Source organism: Hylobates moloch, unplaced genomic scaffold (assembly GCF_009828535.3).
Source record: "Hylobates moloch isolate HMO894 unplaced genomic scaffold, HMol_V3 SCAFFOLD_14, whole genome shotgun sequence".
In the NCBI taxonomy this organism is placed as follows: Eukaryota; Metazoa; Chordata; class Mammalia; order Primates; family Hylobatidae; genus Hylobates; species Hylobates moloch.
The window spans coordinates 53,769,028-53,790,292 of NW_026652289.1; the positions used below are offsets into that span (position 1 = coordinate 53,769,028).

A 21,265-nucleotide genomic window follows, 5' to 3' on the forward strand; every position below is an offset into this window, starting at 1 on the left:
AAAAAAAAAAAAAAAAAAAAAAAAAAAAAAAAAAAAAAAGAACTGGCTCTACAGAGGCTTCCGGTGCAGGTGAGGCTGGGCCTGAAGTATGGAAGCATCTGGTTTAATAATTAGGGGTGTGGGGTGAGGTGTGGAACCCGAGTGGTGTCTCCACAGGCAGGAACAGCCCTGAATTTGGCCACCCTCAGGGCTGTTCCTCACGGAGCCCAGGCATGGCTGTGAAGCTGGACCTGAGCCCTGCATCTGTTACCAGGAAGGGCAGGGTGCGGAGGAGGTCTCCTTGGGGCGGGGCAGGGTGAAGACAACTGCCCCAGGCCAGCAGGGGTGCAGTAAAGAGGATGGCAGAGCCCCATGCCAAGATCAGATGGGAAAGGGAGACAAGGTTGTGTTCTGAGGACATTCTTGGATTTTATGAAAAGACTTTAAAAAACCCCCGAAACCCAAAAACATTTTCTTGGATTTTCACCTCAGCCCATCATATCTCTGCTCTTAGCAAGTGTGCCTGATTTAATAAAATCAGTACTGGCAGCCAGCAGCATGATTTAGAACCTTAGACTATTTTTTTTTTTTTTTTTTTGAGATGGAGTTTTTCTCTTGTTGCCCAGGCTGGAGAGCAATGGCGCAATCTGGGCTCACCGCAACCTCCACCTCCCAGGTTCAAGTGGTTCTCCTGCCTCAGCCTCCCAAGTAGCTGAGAATACAGGCATGCACCACCACGCCCGGCTAATTTTATATTTTTAGTAGAGACGGGGTTTCTCCATGTTGGTCAGGCTGGTCTCGAGCTCCCGACCTCAGGTGATCCACCCACCTTGGCCTCCCAAAGTACTGGGATTACAGGCGTGAGCTACTATGCCGGGCTACTTTAGACTGTCTTTTACAAAATAAGAGGAATGGCCAGGCACGGTGGCTCACGCCTGTAATCCCAGCACTTTGGGAGGCTGAGACAGGCGGATCACAAGGTCAAGAGATCTAGACCATCCTGGCCAACATGGTGAAACCCTGTCTCTACTAAAAATACAAAAATTAGCCAGGTGTGGTGGCGTGCGCCTATAGTCCCAGCTACTCGGGAGGCTGAGGCAGGAGAATCGCTTCAACCCAGGAGGCGGAGGTTGCAGTGAGCCGAGATTGCGCCACTGCACTCCAGCCTGGGTGACAGAGCAAGACTCTGTCTCGAAAGAATAAAAAAATAAAAAATAAGAGGAATAAATGAATAATAAGTAAAACAGTACAGAAAGGTTATAAAGTCAATAGTAAGTCTCTGCCCTCACCACCCCATTCACTTGCCCCTCAGCACCCCACCCCGCAAAAAAAAAAAAAAACAACCCACTCCCTAGAGGTAAATACTGTGAACCATTTTGAAACTTATAGGGCACCAACAGGAGCCTGCGTGGTGTGTACCCTCAAGCTTCTGGGTAAAGCTTGCTCTGGGTCTCTTCTGGGCTGAAACTTTTCCAGGAAGGGAGAAGGGACTGCAGCTGTGGTGTGGCAGGGGCAGGCACAGGACCCTTCCAGAGAGGCTTATCAGGGTCCCGGGAGGGTGATCAGCAGCCCCGCTTCAGTCAGGTGTCACCAGCTCGCCCGCCGGCCCCTGGCCCGGGTTTTCTCCACTGTGTCTGAGGGCTCTTTTTCACCTTCTCAGGATCCCTCTGTGACCCAGCTGACCAACGCCCCCCAGGGCAGCCTGGCGGAATTCAACCCCTTCTCAGAGGTTGGTGAGCAGGCCCTCTTTCCAAGTCCTATGGCCCTCTGGGGTGGTGCTGGGGTCTCCGGGGCAGGGATCCTTGGCAAGGACAGAAGCAGCTCTGAGAAGCGGCAGTCCTCAAAGGGACGGTCCTAACATGAACCCGGGAGGGAGGGTAAGGATGGGAAAGCCACCAAATGCTCTGTAAAATTCTCCCCTTGGGATCTGTGACCAGGGCCCCTCCCCAAAGAGGTCAGGGCAGTGCGCAAGAGTGCTGGACCCAGCGAGCCCAGGGGTGCTGGGTTAGGGATCAGATGGCCTGAACCTGAGGCTTGTTGGCTGGGAAGCCACAGGGGAAGGCCCAGTGCAGGCCCCGAGGGAGTTCCCTCACAGGCAGGGGCATATCACTCATCCTGCTGTGGGTTTGCCCCCTCGTCACCAACTAATGGAGTCCCACTCACTTCTATCCTTTGATTTGTTCCATGTAGACAAATGCAGCGACAACAGTTCCTGTCACACAACTCCCTGGGTCCTCGCAGCCAGCGGTTCTCCAGCCATCGGTGGAACCAACCCAGCCGACCCCCCAGGTGCTGCTGACAAAGAACTCTGGCCTTTTCTCTCCAGTGAGGGAATCACCCAGACCAGTAGCTGAGCCCTGAGGCTGGGGGCAAGCAGAGAGCTTTCAGCCTTGGCCCCTAAGGGCCCTCTTGCTAATCTGTTTGGAGCTGGTCACCTATAAGTAGAGGGGCTGCTCTGCCAATTAATATCCTTACTCCCTCTATCCCACCCACCGCCACCACTGAGAAATAAGCTCTACTCACCAGGCTGGGCTCCTTGGTGCCTCCAGAGAGGGGATTTGTCCCTGTTGTACCCCTCCAGGTCCTCCTCGGGCCTTTGGCTTGTTCTCTCTTCCTTGGGGCCCAGAATCTCTCTTTTTTTTTAACTTCATTAATTCTCACCTTCCTTCCTGTCTTCCTTTGTCCCTTCACCAAATACTGTGAATCTTGCCTGCTTTGTGCCTGGTGCTCCACTGCGCCGCCTCACTGCCCTCCTGCCGCACTCCTCGCTGCCCCTATGAGCATGACCCATGGCGGAGTTGTGTGTTGCAGCTCCTGCTTAGACAGGCCAGCAAGTTCCTGCCTGCCCAATTCCTGGCAGTGAGCGAGCTCTCAGAGAGGCAGATGCTCCTAGGAGGAGAAAGTATTCTCAGAGACAGTGACATGCGAAAGCTTCCGAAGGTAGGCCTAGTATAGATGAGCAGGAAGAAGGGCAGGGCACCCGGAGCCTGCCCCGCACCCCTCCCAGGCCCTAGAGCCCTGTGGAGGTGAGGCAGGCCTTACATGCAGAGGTGTCTTTTTTTCTGTGCAGCTGGGTGGTGGGCTGTAGGGAGCTGGGTCCTTCTCAACTGACGTCACAGACTTGGAGGAGGTCAAGACCCCCAGCGTGGCACAGTGGGGTCAGTTCTGCTCCTGCTTCTGCCCCCGGTGCCTGCAACTTGCCTCTCCAAGGCAGCCTTAGGTCTTTGAAGAGCTTTTGGAGAGGTTGGTGTGTGTATACATGTGTGTGTGTACACATGTGCCTGGTTTGTCATCCTGTGAGATGACCAGTTTGAGATCTCTCCCTAAAAAGGACTGTAGTCTCATCCTTCAGGAGGAACCTGGCCCAAATGGCAGCAGCTGCCAGCAGGTGCAGGGCCCTGGGGCCAGGTCTGTTCAGCCTCACATACAGTCAGTCCCTTACTGTTACTCAGAGGCTCTGCCCTACCTGGAGAGGAGATAAGTGTTGACTCTGCACGCCACTAAAGCCAGGCAGGGCAGGGCCACACCTAAGGGGCTGTCCTGGGGTGTAGCCAGTTGCAGTTTAGGGGGACCTCAGGAGGCAGCTCCTGGGGGCAGGCCATGGGGCAGGGTGCTTGTACAGATCCTGAGGCTCAGGCACATGCCATCTGCCCTCACATGTCTCCCCTTTCCACTCACTGCTAGCAGGCTTGCACTGTTTTCCTTCTCACGTATACACCAGGCTCTTCAAATGAGGCTTGCGTCTGTGGGTTTCTTGTTATAGTTTAGTTTCTTGTGAGGTCTTTTTCCCAAAGGTCACAATGACTAAGCTCTGCCTTGACCCAGTATGGGGAAGAGGTGGAGAAGCCACCGGGGATAGTTTTCCCAACTCAAGCTTAGGGATGAGGGGAGAGAAGAGCCTAGTCATGGCCAAGGGGTCAGGAAGGTACGGGGGCAGTGGAAGACAGGTTGGCCTCTCTAAGGTGGTCTCTGGTACCTAAGACACTCTGTGGGGCGGGGACTGCTTCTGAGACTCCTTGCTGGCTGTCCCTGCCTGGGGCAAGGCCTCTCTGCCTGCCTACCCAGGCTGACACTGTTTCTGTTTGTTGTGTCTGGCTGTCCCTGTACCTCCCCTGTTCTCTCCAGGCCGTGGTGTCTGCAGCCCAGGCAGGCCTGCTCCAGCAGCAGGAAGAACTGGACAGGAAAGCTGCCGAGCTGGAACGCAAGGAGCGGGAGCTGCAGAACACTGTAGCCAACTTGCATGGTAAGGGAGGCTGCTGGGCCTGGGGCTGCCCTGCCTGGCATAGAAGAGTGTCCTGAACCCTGTGCGGAGGGCCTCTCAGCGTTCACCCTGAGCTGCCTCAGAGTTTTGTGGGGCTCTTCTCATCGCAGGACGCTGGTCCTGGGAAGAGCAGTAAGTTGCAAGTCAGGAGACCTGCAGTGTAGTTGTAATGGCTGTAGATTACTTCTGCACTCCTTCCTAGCTCTAAAATTCCTTGATTCTTTGATAGCATAGCGGCATTGGTCCCACAGTTCCTTGCTAACGATGATGAACTGAGTTCTCACACTTCTGGGCTGCTTGTTAATAAAAATAATCACTAGGCTGTTCAGCTCTCTGTATTTCCCAGTGCATTTGGGGTCTGTTATCTCCGTGTGAGCTTGTTGGTATCTCTTTGGGTTCCATTATCCTGTTCTGTCCCACTCCATGCTCCATGCAGACTCCAAGCCCTGCTTGCTGGAGCCCCTCTGGGAACCCTGGTTTGGCCCATACACTGTGCTGGCGTGCACGCACCTCGATGCCCCTTCTAAGGCTGGGCCTTTACCTCGTCACTCTTTTTCCCCTACCCAGTGAGACAGAACAACTGGCCCCCCCTGCCCTCGTGGTGCCCTGTGAAGCCCTGCTTCTATCAGGATTTCTCCACAGAGATCCCTGCCGACTACCAGCGGATATGCAAGATGCTCTACTATCTGTGGATGTGTAAGTCCTACTCCTGCCTTCCAAGCGCAAGGGCGAATTGGGTGTGACTTGAGAGCTCCATCTTGGCTCTGGCTGCTTCTGCCTGGTATATACAGGCTTTCAGCAGACTCCAGCCTTCCTCAGTGCCTGGGCTGGGTTGGGGAGATGCCTCTGCCCACAGGCTGCCCCCTGTCTGGAAACCTCCTTGAAAGGAGCAGTCCAGACCACAGATCAGGGAGGGTGGGACTAACTAGAGGTTTCCAAGTTCCTTCAGAGCTCACTTCACTAAAAGGCCCTCCTTAGGTGAAGGCCTTCCCTGCCCACAGGCCTGTGGATTCTGAGGGGTGAGGAAGAATACTCCCCCTGCAGCTCCATCAGGGGCCATCCAGGGCCAGGGAAAAGCATTGCTAAGAGAAAGACTTCCTTCCCCAAGGACCAGCCCTGGGTCTGCATCCTCCCTCCACACCCCTCAGATACCTGGGCTGTCCCATCACCTCTCAGGAACGTAGTTTGATCCCTGGTTTTGAGGTCCCATAAAACCAGGATTTGGGAACTATCCCTGCCTAGGTACAGAGCGGGCTCCTCTGTCTCAGCAGCTGCCTTTGCAGCATGAACCTCACCTCTCCTAGGGAGTGGCTGCCACACTGGAGCCCCTCAGCCACTGTGGCACAAGTCATAACTGTCCTGTCCCCTTCCCCAGTGCATTCAGTGACTCTGTTTCTGAACCTGCTTGCCTGCCTGGCCTGGTTCTCGGGCGACAGCTCCAAGGGAGTGGACTTTGGCCTCTCCATCCTATGGTTTCTGATCTTCACTCCCTGTGCCTTCCTTTGTTGGTACCGACCCATCTATAAGGCCTTTAGGTGAGTGAGGCCGGCGCAAGGGGTGAGACTTTATGGCTGGCATCCTGGGTAGCAGGCTAAGGGCTATAGGCCCTGGGACCCCATCCAAGTCTTAGAGCAGAATAGAATGTAGGGAAATCCACTTTCCCTACATTCTGTGCCTCTGTTCCCACCCAGAGCAAAGATTGGGGGCCCTGTTCCTCGGTTTCTGTACCTGAGGTCTGCTCTGGGCCCTGTCCTTTGACCAGGCACAGGAGACCTAGAGAAGGGACCTGCCATCCCACTGCTCCCAGTCTGGCTGATGCCGTTACTGGGAAGGGGGAGGGGACGCTCTTTGGGAACTCCCTTCTGAGGCTCTAAGGTGTGCTTCTCTGGTAGTGTCAGATGAGTGCTCTCAAGGCCTCTTTCTCCATGACTATTGATGCTTCCCAATAACTCAAGAGTGCCAACACCTAAGCTAGATACTGGGAACACAGCTGGATATACCTTACAGACCCCCAGGGGTTCTGGAATTGTACCTCAGGGTTTATGCTTTCAGGGCTGGGAGCCCAGCAGGCCCTGGGAAGAGGGGTTAGGGTAGTGGCTGAACCATCCCTGTACCATTGGAGGCCCTGAACCCTCACTGTGATCTAGCCCTCAAGGACATAGAGATGGAAGTCCTCAGCTTGTGAGAGAGTTTTGTCTGGTGTCCCCTGTTTCCCAAATATTTTTTTCTTCCAGTCAGATGTACAGGTTTTGTTTTTTTCTCATTGTTCTTTGTTACCACGTATCCTCAAGTTCTATTGTTTTTGTTTTTTTTGTTTTGAGAGGGAGTCTCGCTCTGTCGCCCAGGCTGGAGTGCAATGATGCGATCTCAGCTCACTGCAGCCTCCTCCTCCTGGGTTCAAGTGATTCTCCTGCCTCAGCCTCCAGAGTAGCTGGGCTTACAGGCACATGCAACCACACCCAGCTAATTTTTGTATTTTTAGTAGTGATGGGGTTTCACCATGTTGGCCAGGCTGGTCTTGAACTCGTGACCTCAAGTGATCCATCTGTCTCGGCCTCCCAAAGTGCTGGGATTACGGGCGTGAACCACTGTGCCCGGCCTGTTTTGTTTTTTTGAGACAGAATCTCACTCTGTCACCCAGGCTGGAGTGCAATGGCGCAGTCTCAGCTCACTGCAACCTCCGCCTCCCAGGTTCAATGAGTCTCCTGTCTCAGCCTCCCAAGTAGCTGGAATTACAGGCGCACACCACCACACCCAGCTAATTTTTGTGTTTTTAGTAGAGACAGGGTTTTGCCATGTTGGCTAGGCTGGTCTCAAATTCTTGGCCTCGTACAGTTGTATTATTAAGAGATTTACACCTTTGGCTTAGTTTTTCTTGCCTGTTATGAAAGGCAAGTACTCCAGGAGATGGAGTGTTAGGTTCTTTATTTTTTATTTACTTATTTTTCTGAGAGAGAGTCTTACTCTGTCACCCAGGCTGGAGTGCAGTGGTGGGATCTTGGCTCACTGCAGGAGTGTTAGGCTCTTTATATTGTCCTTTGGGGGAGCAACTTTATCAGCTCTTTGAGGAAGGGGTCAAGCACCGACTCCTTAAATTGGAAGGCAGTGAAAGGCAAGCTCTTCTTGATTATGGTGGGGGGTGTGTGTGTGTCCTTATAGATGGCGTGGCTGGGCCTCTGGAGCTCTGTCTCTTGCCCATGCTGCCTCTTGGCTCCTAGTGAGGAGGGATGTCACACCAAGTAAGGATGCTGAGGAACACGGCCCAAGCCCCCTTGTGACTTCTCATTTCCCTCTCTCTCCACAGGTCCGACAACTCTTTCAGCTTCTTTGTGTTCTTCTTTGTATTTTTTTGTCAAATAGGGATCTACATCATCCAGTTGGTTGGCATCCCTGGCCTGGGGGACAGGTGAGACCTGGGCATCACAGAGGGATATGGCTTTGGATATGGGACCCAGCCTCTCTTGCCCTGTTTTCTAGCTCCCACAGAGCCCCGCCAGTGTCCTGCTTTTCCCATGGCGGGGAGTGGATGAATGGGCCAGCTCGGATCTGCTTTGGGCCTTCTCTCCACTTCTTCATCAGTAGCCACTCACTTTTTTTTTTCTCCTTGATACTAAAGACATCAAAAGACACTCACTATTGGTCGGGTGCAGTGGCTCATGCCTGGAATCCCAGTACTTTGGGAGGCCGAGGCAGGCAGATTGCTCAAGCCCAGGAGTTCGAGACAGCCTAGGAAACACAGGGAGACCTTGTCTCTACCAAAAATAAAAAAAAATTAGCCTGGTGCAGTGGCATGCACCTATAGTCCCAGGTACTTGGGAGGCTGAAGCAGGAGGATCACTTGAGCCCAGGAGGTTGAGGCTGCAGTGAGCCATGATTGCACCACTGGATGCCAGCCTGGGTGAGAGAGTGAGATCCTGTATCAAAAAAAAAAAGACACTATCTATCTTTCCCTGCTCTCCACTTTCCAGGGTGTTGTGGGTGAACTTGGCTTGACTCTTTAGGCTACCATGACAGTGTCCTGCACTGGATTGCAGCCTCTTCCTTTTCTCCTGCCACACCCTCCTGGAAGCTGATGGATGCCCCGGCCTTTGCAGACTCTGAGCTGCGACTTTTTCCAGATGCCTTGTAACTTAAGGAGACGGGTCCCTCACCTCCCCTGGACAGGCTTCTTCTGGCCGCCCTCTTTGAGCATACGGCTGGTTTGAGTTTCCAGGGTACCTCAGTCCTCAGCTCAAAATTAATCTCAAAAGAAAAGCTGATGGCTGATGTTTTCCTTTCTGCCCCAGTGCACAGGGAGCATTGCAGACAGGTCAGACTGGCACTTGGCTGACAGCCTGAGCCTGGAAGGGCGGTGCTATTTTGGTCCCCTCCCTCTGGCAGAGCTGGCAAGTCCAGAGAAGTAGGGAGAGAAAGGCTTCCTCCCCTTGCCCTCCAAACAAGTGCATGCTGCCCTCCCACCACCACTCATGCTTCCTGCCCTGCTGTTGTTAATCTGGTCCCTTTTGACCAGTGACCCAATTTCATTACTTGTTACCTAAGTAAGACCCTGGTAGAAAAGCTGTGATTCATGACTGCCGTTTGCACCTGTACTGGGAATCAGAAGGCTTGAGTTGGCTGGGTGCCGTGGCTCATGCCTGTAATCCCAGCACTTTGGGAGGCCAAGACAGGTGGATAACTTGAGGTCAGGAGTTTGAGACCAGCCTGGCCAATGTGGTGAAACCCCATCTCTACAAAAAATACAAAAAAATTTAGCTGGGTGTTTTGGTGGGTACCTGTAATCTCAGATGCTGTGGAGGCTGAGGCAGGAGAATTGCTTGAACCTGGGAGGTGGAGGTTGCAGTGAGCCAAGATTGCACCACTGTACTCTAGCCTGGGTGACAGAGTGAGACTCTGTCTCAAAAAAAAAAAGTGTTGCTCTGTCACCCAGGCTGGAGTGCAGTGGCAAAATTATAGCTCACTATAACCTTGACTCCTGCGTTCAAGTGATCCTCCTGCCCCAGCCTCCTGAGTAGCTAGGACTACAGACATGCACAACCATGCCTGGCTAATTTTTAAAATTTTTTGTAGAGATGGGGTATTGCTATGTTGCCCAAGTTGGTCTCAAATTCTGGATTTGATTCTGAAGTGATCCTGAAGTGATTCTCCCGCCTTGTCCCCCCAAAGTGCTGAGATTACAGGCATGAGCCACCGTGCCTGGCCTACGTTAATTTTTGTATATGGTTGAAATAAGTATTTAACTTCATTGTTCTGTATGTAGATATCGTTGTTCCAGTACCATTTGTTGAAAAGATTACCCTTTCTCTTTGAATGGTTTTGGCACCCTTGTCAAAAATTAATTGACCGGCCGGGCACGGTGGCTCATGCCTGTAATCCCAGCACTTCGGGAGGCCAAGGCAGGTGGATCACCTGAGGTCAGAAAGGAGTTTGAGACCAGCCTGGCCAACATGGGAAAACCTTGTCTCTACAAAGAGTACAAAAATTAGCCAGGCGCATTGGCAGGTGCCTATAATCCCAGCTACTCGGGAGGCTGAGGCAGGAAAATCACTTGAACCTGGGAGGCAGAGGTTGCAGTGAGCCTAGATCACGCTACTGTTCTCCAGCCTGGGCTACAGAGCAAGACTCAAGCTCAAAAAAAAAAAAAAAGAAAAGAAAAAATTAACTGACCATAGGTGTATGGGTTTATTTCTGGAATCTCAGTTCTATTCCACTGATGTATATGTCTATGTTTATGCCAGTCCTACACTATTTTAGTGACTGTAGCTTTGTAGTAAGTTTTGATGTCAAGAAATATGAGGATATCCCTTTTACAGATGAGGACATGGGGCTCAGACAGGTGACAGCAAGTTGGCCAGTGATCCTCCTTCCCAGAAGGTGGGTCCTCAGGAGTGAGCAGCCACGCTTTCCATACTCCCCACCCCCAAAGCAGCAGAAAAAGGCCCGGCCCAGTGCTACCTTTTTAATTAATTAATTAATTAATTTATTTATTTTTTGAGATGGAGTCTCTGTTGCCCAGACTGGTGTGCAGTGGCGTGATCTGTGCTCACTGCAAGCTCCGCCTCCCAGGTTCACGCCATTCTCCTGCCTCAGCCTCCCGAGTAGCTGGGACTATGTAGGCGGCTGCCACCACGCCTGGCTCATTTTTTGTATTTTTAGTAGAGACGGGGTTTCACTGTGTTAGCCAGGATGGTCTCGATCTCCTGACCTCGTGATGCACCCGTCTTGGCCTCCCAAAGTGCTGGGATTACAGGCATGAGGCACTGTGCCCAGCCCTTTCTCCTTACAGGGTCTCACTCTGTTGCTCAGGTTAGAGTGCTGTGGTGTGATCACAGCTCACTGCAGCCTTGAACCTCATGGGCTCAAGTGATCCTCCCACCTCAGCATCCCAAGTAGCTGGGACCACAGGCATGTATGACCACAGCCAGCTAATTTTTTTTTTTTTTTTGAGTTGGAGTCTTGCCCTGTCACCCAGGCTGGAGTGCAATGGCATGATCTTGGCTCACTGCAGCCTGCACCTTCCAGGTTCAAGTGATTCTCCTGCCTCAGTCTCCCGAGTAGCTGGGATTGCAGGCGTGTGCAACCACGCGCAGCTAATTTTTGTATTTTTAGTAGAGACAAGGTTTCACCACGTTGGCCAGGCTGGTCTCAAACTCCTGACCTCAAGTGATCCGCTTTCCTCAGCCTCCCAAACTGCTGGGATTATAGGCGCGAACCTGGCCTTTTTTAATTTTTTATGGAGACAGGGCCTCCCTCTGTTGCCCAGGTTGGTCTTGAACTCCTGGGCTCAAGCGATCCTCCTGCCTCAGCCTCCCAAAGTGCTGGGATTACAGGTGACAGCCATAGCACCCAGCCCAGTGCTACTTCTGACTCTGTGAAGGCAGCAACCACATCCTCCCTTTCAGACCTCACATAACCAGAAGATTCCCCTTGTGAATGGGGTAGTGTGGGCCTGTCAGCCTTCACGGAGGTCTGGCCTCACAGGCCAAGGGCTTCTGGCTCATAGGGCTCCCTGTGCTGTGGGGAGATGCCAAGGTGATGGTCAAGACACAGCGGCCACTTGGAGAAGAGCCCCTTATGCTGACTCTTGGAGCCCACTCCCACTTTGCTCCATCTGGCCTCTTCTTCCCTTTATAGCGGTTGGATTGCAGCCCTGTCTACACTGGAGAAACAGTCCCTGGCCATATCAGTCATCATGATGGTGGTGGCTGGCTTCTTCACCCTCTGTGCCGTGCTCTCAGTCTTCCTCCTGCAGCGGGTGAGTGGTGTGGGCAGGGCTGACAGCAAATGGGAGGAAGCAGGCAACTGTTTCTTGCCCTTGCCACGAGATGTTTTTCACCGCTGCAGTTGGGCTTCCTGGTGGGCCCAAAGGGCAGGCTTCTCTCACCCCACCCCTCTTCGCCAGGTGCACTCCCTGTACCGCCGGACAGGGGCCAGCTTCCAGCAGGCCCAGGAGGAGTTTTCCCAGGGCATCTTCAGCAGCAGAACCTTCCACAGAGCTGCTTCATCTGCTGCCCAAGGAGCCTTCCAGGGGAATTAGTCCTCCTCTCTCTCTTCTCTCCCCCTCAGCCTTTCTCTCGCCTGCCTTCTGAGCTGCACTTTCCGTGGGTGCCTTATGTGGTGGTGGTTGTGCCCAGCACAGACCTGGCAGGGTTCTTGCCGTGGCTCTTCCTCCTCCCTCAGCGACCAGCTCTCCCTGGAATGGAAGGGACAGGGACTTTTTTTTTCCCCTCTATGTACAAAGAAAACAAAGCTCTCTTTCCTTCTCTGGTGATGGTTTGGTAGGATTCTTTTGTCTCTGGAAGCAGTGGGACTGAAGTTCTCTTCGTCCTGTGCACACACAGACACCCCCACACAGTTGGGATCACAGGCTGACCTGGGCCCACCCCAGCTGGAGTTTTCTGCCAGGGTCTTGGGCCTTGACTCCCCCACCCTGCAGGCCTGGCCTGAATCTGGCTTCTCAGACACAGCCCAGCCCTTCCTGCCCGGGCTGGGAATAAGCCTCTCTCAGGCTTTGGTGGACAGATCTCAGGCTTTGGTGGACAGACACTCCAGTTGTCTCCAGGCTTCCAGAGAAGGCTGGTTGCCTCGAGCTCTTCTCTGCCTCATAAACGGATCCAGAGAAGGCTGGTTGCCTTAAGCTCTTCCCTGCCTCGTGTTCCTCAGAAACCGATTCACAGCCCTTTAGCCCTCTGCACCCTCCTGCAGGGGATGGCACTTTGAGCCCTCTGGAGCCCTCCCTTGCTGAGCCTTACTCTCTTCAGACTTTCTCAATGTGCAATGCCGTTGGTTGGGATTTGGGGACTGGAAGGAACCAAGGACACTGACCCCAAGCTGTCCTGCCCAGCGTCTTCTAGGAGGGTGGGGTCTGCCTGTCCTGGTGTGGTTGGTTTGGCCCTGGTTTGCTGTGACTCCCCCCCCCACCCCGCCCCGCCAGGGACGGCTGCCTTTCTCTCTGCCTCAGATGCCGCTTGCCCCGCCCATGCTCCCCATCAGCAGCATCCAGACTTTCAGGAAGGGCAGAGCCAGCCAGTCCAGAACCGCATCCCTCAGCGGGGACTGATGAGCCATCTCTCGGAGGGCCCCCTAATACCCAGTGGAGTCTGGCTTACACCCCGAGGGGTATGTCACTGTGATAGACACCTAAGAGTCCACCCTTAAAACCAGCACCCTGCCTCCCGATGCTGCCGAGTGGGTGTGTGGACTGGGGGGCCTTCCCACAAAACTAGCCTCTGGCTCTGGGCCTGAGGCAGCCGCAGGCCCCCAGCCACTGAATGATACTAGCAGCGGCTGGGGTTTTATAAACTCATTTCTGGTATTTTTTCCCCTCTATGTACAAATGTATATGTTACGTCTCAATTTTTGTGCTTAAATAAAAATAAAAAGACATTTTCAGACAACACTGGCCCACATGTCTGGTGGACTTGGGAGGACGGGGCAGCCCACAGGATTAGGGGCTGGGCGCTGCTGCTAAGATTGGAGAGTGGGGACAGTTAAGATGCAATAAATAGGTCGTCAAGGCCGTTCCTCAGAAAAGTGAAAAGCAGCTGGGAGGCCTGGGAAGCCAACGCGGCCTCTTCCAAAGGCGCCTTCTCGTGCCAGTAGCTCTCCTTTCCGAGCTGCGGGTCCTGGGGAGGGGCCCTGGGAGCCTCCCGGACGCCGTCGCCCCCACACACGCCCGCTCCGCCGCCCGCGCCCTCACATGGGCGATCTCTAGACGCCTCTGAGCCCGCTGGGAGTCCCCGGAGACCGCGCCGGCCGTCCTCTGTTAACTTCTAGGCTCGCGGGGCCTCCGTGTCCCCTCGTGGGCCCTGCAGGAACTGGCTGGGCGCGTGACCCGGCGAGGCCCGGGGACAGGGGAGGGGCGCCGGGAGCCGGGCGGATCCGCGTCCCCGATGCGCGCTGCATTTCCGGCGGGCGGCGCTGGGGGCAGCGTGGAGCCGCCGCGTGCTCGGCCCGCCCCCCAACCCGCCGGAACCGCCGCCCGCACCGAGGAAGCGCCTGCGCGGGCGCAGGCGGCCGGGATGGCGGGGCCCGGCTGGGGTCCCCCTCGCCTGGACGGCTTCATCCTCACCGAGCGCCTGGGCAGCGGCACGTACGCCACGGTGTACAAGGCCTACGCCAAGGTGGGTGCCGGCCGGTGGCCCTGTGCCCGCCCGAGCTAGCCTGGCTGGTGCCGGCCGGGGAGACTCCGAGAGGTTAGCGACCGTGTGGGAATAGTTCAGGGACGGGAGGCCGACCTCGCCCCAGCCTGACCCTCGGCAGAGGTTGGAGCCGACTGCCACGCTTCGGTCTTAAAGAGCGCACCTGCACCCACCTGCAGGGTCAGTGGCTGAAGAACAGGCTCAAAACAGGTTACCTGGTGGGCTAGGAGGAGTCTGGGACTGGAGCCAGTTAGGAGGCAGAGTGGGCGGTTCTAGAACCCTGAGTGACATGCCTCTGCCGGGAGCACTCCAGAATGCAAAGAAATGGATCATCTAGCCGAGGGTTGGAGAAGACCAGGCTGAGGCTGTGTCGGGAAGCCAGGATTCCAGAATCAGCATTCCTCACTGGCCTCACAAGGGAAAGCTGGGAAGCCCGGTGCTGGTGTGCAGTAGGTAGACCCGGGGAGGGGCGGGGTGGGGGGACAGAGGGAACCAGATAGAGCCTTTCCAGTCAGACAAGGGTCCTGGCCCCCTCAAGGCAGAGTCCCCAAATCTCCTGTCCCGCAGAAGGACACTCGTGAGGTGGTAGCCATAAAGTGTGTAGCCAAGAAAAGTCTGAACAAGGCATCGGTGGAGAACCTCCTCACGGAGATTGAAATCCTCAAGGGCATTCGACATCCCCACATTGTGCAGCTGAAAGATTTTCAGGTGCGAGCCTGGGGCGGAGCCGCTGCCAAAGGGAGCTGGAGAAGGGACACTCTCTTCAGGCCGCCTCTCTACCTCTAAACACAGTGGGACAGTGACAATATCTACCTCATCATGGAGTTTTGCGCAGGGGGCGACCTGTCTCGCTTCATCCATACCCGCAGGATTCTGCCTGAGAAAGTGGCGCGTGTCTTCATGCAGCAATTAGGTAAAGGCCTGTGACCCCAGCCTGACACTCCGTCCCTTGTTCTCTGCCCCGCACCATCCCACCCCTCCCCCAGGCTTAGAGCCTTGGCACGCATTGCAGCTGCCTCTTGCACAGCCTGAAATTTTAGGGTCCTGTTTATCTCATGCACTCCACCCTTGCTCAAGGACGCTGTGGGAGAGATGAGGGAGTAACCCCCCTCTGTGGGGTGTTCAGGCTTCCATACATAGAACATAATATAAGGACCTTGTAGAACATTCCAGAATCCTGTAGTTAGGACTCAAGTGCTGTGCCAAGGAAAAGAGCACGATTCTCAAGGGCTGGGGCATCCAGAGAAGCTTCTGAGAGGCGGGGAGACTTGTGAAGGGGCAGAGGGAAGGAGGGTGGGCACTTGGGTGGGGTGGCAAACTCCTAGAAGTGGTGGGAGCTTGGTGCTTATATGGACGACATTAGACCAGCCAGGCAGAAACTGGGGTTGTGCAGGCTTGAGGAGGCAGATGTGAGCCCGGGAAGCGAGAGGCAGGCGGGAATGGGCTCTGAACTGTCTCTCTTTGTGGGTCCCGCTCCTCAGCTAGCGCCCTGCAATTCCTGCATGAACGGAATATCTCTCACCTGGATCTGAAGCCACAGAACATTCTACTGAGCTCCTTGGAGAAGCCCCACCTAAAACTGGCAGGTCTGTGTCTGAAACAGCAGGGATGAGGTTTGGAGAGTGCAGAGGCCTCCCTCTGCCTGGGCTCACTCAGCAGCCCTGCTTCTTATGGAGCCCTCTGTAGAGTCCTCAAAGAGTGACAGGCTGCGAAGTCTGGGGTTGGACCCTGTCATCAAAAGGTGGAACCTTTCTGAGGCTACCCATGCTCAAGTCCAGCAGCATAATGGGTGGAGTTAGGGCTCAGTCTGTGGCCAGAGTTGGGACTCACTGTGTGTCCAGGTTTAGGGGTCAATCTGGGAACAGTGCCAGGGTTCAGTGTGTGACCAGCATCAGGGATCCCTCTGTGGGCAGGGATAGGACTTGGTCTGTCATCAGAATTGGGGCTCAAGTCTGTGACTCCATCTGTGGCCACATAGGAGGGTGTGTGGTGGGGGAGTAGGAGGTGGTGACCCTTGATAAGATTTGGATAATAATTGACGCTGGAGGCCAGAGACTGTGATAGAACCTAAGCCTGGGGAGACAGTGAGAGGGTGGGGGCTTACCCATGTAGCTGGTGTGATCAGGTGGGCTTCCTAGGAAAAGGTGCCCAAGGGAGCTGTGCAGGATGGGTAGGTTTTATACCCCAGAGGCAGATATAGGAGGATGTTCCAGCCTAATGATGAGCAGAGGCTTGGAAATAGGGTTGATCCTGGCAGGTCTGGAGGGTGGAAAGGAGCCTGGGGTGAGGCTTTACAAGCCAGGAGCTGAAGCAGCTGGAATTCAAGCCCTGCTGCCTCGCCTCTTGCCTGCAGACTTTGGTTTCGCACAACACATGTCCCCCTGGGATGAGAAGCACGTGCTCCGTGGCTCCCCCCTCTACATGGCCCCCGAGATGGTGTGCCAGCGGCAGTATGACGCCCGCGTGGACCTCTGGTCCGTGGGGGTCATCCTGTATGGTGAGACCTCTTTTCCCCGCTTCTCACCCTGAGGCCTACACTGTTTCCTCAGGCAGGGCCTCTCTGGGCCACTTCTGAAGGGTTCTGATGAAAACTGACTGCTGGCCCAGGGCCCCTGCTGAGGGGCGTCAGGCCAGGCTTGACCCATTCCCTCCCAGCCTCCGCTCTGCCTCCCTTCCACAGAAGCCCTCTTCGGGCAGCCCCCCTTTGCCTCCAGGTCGTTCTCGGAGCTGGAAGAGAAGATCCGTAGCAACCGGGTCATCGAGGTGGGTCTAGCAGGGCCTTAGCGACCATTGGGGGGCAGAGGGAGCCAGGGCCCTGAGGGTTTAGACCTCGCTGTGACCTGCAGAGACTGGAGTATGGGCCCCAGGCTGCCTTTGTGGTGGAGGGGCATGCTCCAGGCTGGAAGTCGAGGTGCCAGGCTGTCCCAGGGCCTCAGGTCAGCCCACAGCAGGTAGCACAGTGCCTATTTTGCAGGCCCTTGTGGGGAGAATGCAAAGCAGAGCCAGGCCCAGCCTTCCCAGGAGCATAGTCCAGGGAGGGAAATAAGGACTCAGAAACACGACTCTAGCTCAGCTCAGGGCTCCAGCGAGGGTGCGCCGGGAGCCCAGGGATGGAGGCCTGGCTCTCCACTGGCTCCATCATCTTGACCCATCCTGTTCCTCCTCGGTCTCGGGTTCCCCACCTGTCCAATGCATACCTCTGGGGTTCCTTGCAGACCCCTGGGCTGGGGTAGGGGTGGAGGGGCTGGAGCCCAGTGTGATCTGTCCCTGCCGTTCCCTTCCCTGCAGCTCCCCTTGCGGCCCCTGCTCTCCCGAGACTGCCGGGACCTATTGCAGCGGCTCCTGGAGCGGGACCCCAGCCGTCGCATCTCCTTCCAGGACTTCTTTGCGCACCCCTGGGTGGACCTGGAGCACATGCCCAGTGGGGAGAGTCTGGGGCGAGCAGTGAGCAGACGGCTGGGGCTGGGGTGGGCTGAGGGTGGGCTGGAGGTCTTGTTGCCCCCGTTGGTGGTGAATTGGTGACTCGCCCAACAGAGACAGAGGGCGGGCTCAGGGGAGCTGATCTCCCATCTTGGTGAGCGTGGGAGAATAGGGAGGTGGACCTGACCCCTGATCTGCCCATCCCCCAGACCGCCCTGGTGGTGCAGGCTGTGAAGAAAGACCAGGAGGGGGATGCAGCAGCCGCCTTATCACTCTACTGCAAGGCTCTGGACTTCTTCGTACCTGCCCTGCACTGTGAGTCCCAGGCCATGCCTGAAGCTCGTGGGTGCAGCAGGGATGGGAGTCATCTGTGGCTGCAGTAGGTGGATTCCAGAAGTTCTCTATCTAGAATTTTGTAGGCGACAAAGCAGAGCATAAACCTGGAATATTGTGTTTTGAGGGATTCCAGAGGGTTCATTGTGGGGCAGGGGTTCGCCCAGACTCCTCATGTGACCTCACTTTCTGCAGATGAACTGGATGCCCAGCGGAAGGAGGCAATTAAGGCAAAGGTGGGTGAGAGTCCCCATGAGGAAGTGGGGGGTGCAGGGGGTAAGGCCCGGAGATCTCGGGGGCCCCTGCGGAATGGCTCTCTTAGAATTGGAACTTCCTCTCCTGCAACACAGAGCTGGGAATGGGTCAGGCCAGCCTCATTTGCCCCCTGACATGTTTATAGCTTGAGGCAGTCACTAACAATGCAGAGGGAGAACTTGGAGGTGGGTTCTGGCAAGGGTAGCGGGTGAGACCACCCCTCCTCAGGCCCTTTCCCTGCTACAGGTGGGGCAGTACGTGTCCCGGGCCGAGGAGCTCAAGGCCATCGTCTCCTCTTCCAATCAGGCCCTGCTGAGGCAGGGGACCTCTGCCCGAGACCTGCTCAGAGGTAGACTCCGGTTTCTGGCTGACCCCAGGGCCCCCAGCAAACCTCCTGACAGCCTGAGGGGGAGGCGGGTGTTGAGAGGCATCCTGCAGCGAACAGGCAGGTTGCTTCCCTCACGCTGAGCCTTTCCCATCATCTCAGAGATGGCCCGGGACAAGCCACGCCTCCTAGCTGCCCTGGAAGTGGCTTCAGCTGCCATGGCCAAGGTTTGTGCCAGTGGGAGGGGTCCAGGTGGGTCGGGGCAGGGCGGGGAGATACCCAGGCCATGACCCTAAGCAGCGGGGGTGTCCTTGTGGCTGCAGGAGGAGGCTGCTGGTGGGGAGCAGGATGCCCTGGACCTGTACCAGCACAGCCTGGGGGAGCTGCTGCTGCTGCTGGCAGGTGAGGGCCCCCATTTCTGCCCCCGACAGGGCCCCTGGCCGCCCTGCCCTCACCACACGCCCTCTCTTTACAGCGGAGCCCCCGGGCCGGAGGCGGGAGCTGCTTCACACTGAGGTGCCCACTGAGCTTGAGAGGGTTGGGGGGCTTCCTCTTCCCCTTTCTCTGCTCTTACCTGTGGGGACCTCTTTGGGTTCCCTCTGGAATGTCCCACTCTCAGGGTGTTCCAAGTCTGGAAGTCAAACCATAGGGCTGGGGTGCTCAGACAGGGCAGTGGGGGATCTGGGAACCCAGCAGCAAAAAGTCTGGGAAGGCTTCCTGGAGGAAGGAGCAGATAAGGGACTCAGGAGGCAAGTTGTTCTGATGGGGCAGAGGGTTCTGGAGAGCATCAGGGGTGAGGAGGAGTTCCCTTTGAAACCCCACCCCCCACCACTATCCCCCACACCCAAGGGCATATCTTTGCTTGGCAGGTTCAGAACCTCATGGCCCGAGCTGAATACCTGAAGGAGCAGATCAAGGTGGGCACATGGGGGCCGCGCTGGGGCTAGGGTCTGTGGGTGCTGTTGCTCTCTGCTTGTGGCTGTCGTCCCCACCCTGCTGGTGTATGTCTGCTCTCCCGCTTCCTCTGCAGGCCTCCCTGTCCCTGTATCTGCCCTTCACTCTCTCTCTTGCTCAGCACTGTGCACTGTGGCTCGTGTCCCCGTCCTTCATTCTCTCACTTGCTCAGCACTGTGCGTTGTGGCTCGTGTGTCTGCCTCTGGCTGCCTCTCATCCCTTGTGCTGCCTTCACATCCCACAGATGAGGGAATCTCGCTGGGAAGCTGACACCCTGGACAAAGAGGGACTGTCAGAATCTGTTCGTAGCTGTGAGTCCTGTCCTGGGGTCGATCCTCCATCCAAGGACGGGTGAGGGCTGGGGGCCCTGAGTTCTGCCTCCCTTACCAAAGACCTGAGACTGACCCTCCCCCATTGTCCCCCTCCCCCCTATAGCTTGTACCCTTCAGTGACCCTAGAAGAATGATTGGACAGACGTGAGCCATCTGGAGCAGAGGGACACTAACCCAGGCTGACGCCAAGAATGAAGCGGCCCACTGCAGCCCTGGCGAGCAGGCTTCTTGGATGGACAGTGCTGAGACCCCCACATGCCAGAGTCCCCAGCCTTCCTCAGGTTACTCTGCACCCACAGACGGTTTGATGGCTGTACTGTATACTGGAGGGGAGGGCAGGACTCTGGGAGAACAGCACTTCTTTCATGAGACCTTTGTTACTCGGTGGTTACTGGGTCCTGTGCCTGTCCGTTTTGGGGCATACAGTCGTCTATCATTTTTGGCTCCGAGAAGAGGGCAAGGGGCCCCTGCAGGGCACTTCTGTGCTTGCCCTCGCCCTGCCAGCAGGCAGCTATGCCCCTGGCCTGCCCTTCCCGGGAACCTTTATTCCAACTCAGCTCCTGTTTGCACTGGAATGGGGCACTCCAACACCCCTCAGGGACCACCCTCCCCACAGTATGCACTCAGCCCCACAGAACCCACCAGTCTTTCTGGGAACTCACACCTGCCTGCCATCTTGGTACTTTAAGTTAATCCTTCAAGCATGAAAGTTGTATCTTTTGGGGTTTAAGCAGCCCATGCCTTGTTCCTGCCCTGGCCTAGGGAGCACTCAGGAGGGTTCCTTGGTCCTCATCTCTCCCACCTCCGTTCCTCTTTGGGCCCCACACTAGCCACAGTGCAGGCCTTGTGCTGGAGTTTGAGCCTGGGACAGGGAGAGGGAGGTTTGGAGACGGTCTGACCCAGTGCACTCCAGGCTACCCACTTCTAGGCCTGCTCTGCCGCTGTGGAGCCCTGGGCAAGCCCCTTCCTCTTTCTGAGCCTGGGTCTCCCCATCTCTTCAATGGGGCTGATACCTTCACAGCCCACAGCATGGGCACTTACGAGGACAAAGTGAATTTAACCTGGAAAAGAATGTATTTGAGAGTTTCTTTTAAATAATCAGCAGGTGTTGGTGATTTCTAGCCCTTCTGCCCTTAAATGCTTCCTTGGGCAAGAGTTGTCCGTCCTCCCTGCAGGAGGCTGAGTGTGAAGAGTTTCATTCATTGTTTCTCTATTAAATTATTTTCTCTATTTGCGCATCTCTTCTTGCCTTAAGAACAGGAGAGGTGGCCGCTGCCCATAGGCTGGGGCAAGAAGGACTGCAGCAAAAGCTGGGGAAGCTGAGGTAGGGCCGGAGAGGTCGCGAGGTGGAGGGGAATGCTGAGAGTGATAGCCACATCTGCCCTCAGCCCCCAGGGATCCAGGAGAAGGGCTGACCAGGGTCATTCCTGCCCATACCCAGGCGACCGGTGGGGAGAGGAGCGCAGGCCTGGGAGCTGGGAAGGCTTTTTTCCTCTTTGCTCCTCAGCTCAGCTCCAGGAACGCAATCTTCCACTATGCTCTGCCCTCCACACCGCACACTGTCCCACCCCAGACAGGATCTCTTGGCTTCCTTCCCTTTCTTACCCTGGGCCACTGAGGGAGCAGTGAGCTGGACTGGGGGAAAGGGCATGTTTTGAGGTATCATGTTCACACCTAGCCCCCAGGGACTCCATTTCCAGCAGGCTCTGTACCCTGGCCTTCCCCCAACCCCACGTACACCCCAGGTGTCATTCTGATCAGCACTTGG

The 21,265-nt window shown here is 55.8% G+C and overlaps 2 protein-coding genes across 8 annotated transcripts in view; both read left to right on the forward strand.

The window, feature by feature from the left end:
• Positions 1-13,134, forward strand: part of SCAMP2 (secretory carrier membrane protein 2) — a 38,454-nt gene extending 25,320 nt beyond the window's left edge. Inside the window, exons 2-10 of one of the 3 annotated variants that reach the window (XM_058427390.1) lie at positions 1,640-1,708; positions 2,170-2,268; positions 2,791-2,919; positions 4,105-4,222; positions 4,808-4,936; positions 5,616-5,775; positions 7,545-7,646; positions 11,372-11,492; positions 11,640-11,940. In XM_058427390.1, coding sequence (XP_058283373.1) covers positions 1,640-1,708; positions 2,170-2,268; positions 2,791-2,919; positions 4,105-4,222; positions 4,808-4,936; positions 5,616-5,775; positions 7,545-7,646; positions 11,372-11,492; positions 11,640-11,774 — 1,062 coding nt within the window. In that variant the 3' untranslated portion in view covers positions 11,775-11,940. Of the gene's footprint in view, positions 1-1,639; positions 1,709-2,169; positions 2,269-2,790; positions 2,920-4,104; positions 4,223-4,807; positions 4,937-5,615; positions 5,776-7,544; positions 7,647-11,371; positions 11,493-11,639 lie in introns of all 3 variants that reach the window. The other 2 variants (XM_032174968.2, XM_032174969.2) reach the window with 2 other exon arrangements.
• Positions 13,135-13,707: 573 nt separating this feature from the next.
• On the forward strand, positions 13,708-20,727 carry ULK3 (unc-51 like kinase 3). 5 transcript variants are annotated; one of them, XM_032174938.2, is made up of 17 exons: positions 13,839-13,860; positions 14,192-14,327; positions 14,446-14,586; positions 14,671-14,791; positions 15,360-15,464; positions 16,232-16,375; positions 16,559-16,641; positions 17,167-17,322; positions 17,508-17,613; positions 17,827-17,867; positions 18,133-18,235; positions 18,374-18,438; positions 18,535-18,613; positions 18,687-18,727; positions 19,081-19,128; positions 19,410-19,476; positions 19,601-20,727. In XM_032174938.2, exons 2-17 carry the CDS (start codon positions 14,193-14,195, stop codon positions 19,615-19,617), a joined length of 1,452 nt encoding a protein of 483 aa, XP_032030829.1. In that variant the 5' UTR covers positions 13,839-13,860; position 14,192; the 3' UTR covers positions 19,618-20,727. The 5 variants fall into 5 exon arrangements, 4 of the variants coding, with proteins under 4 accessions (XP_032030831.1, XP_032030828.1, XP_032030829.1 ...); XM_032174940.2 differs by lacking the exon at positions 14,192-14,327 and having other exon boundaries at positions 13,708-13,860; XM_032174937.2 differs by lacking the exon at positions 14,192-14,327 and having other exon boundaries at positions 13,724-13,860; positions 19,338-19,476.
• The last annotated feature ends 538 nt before the right edge of the window (positions 20,728-21,265 follow it).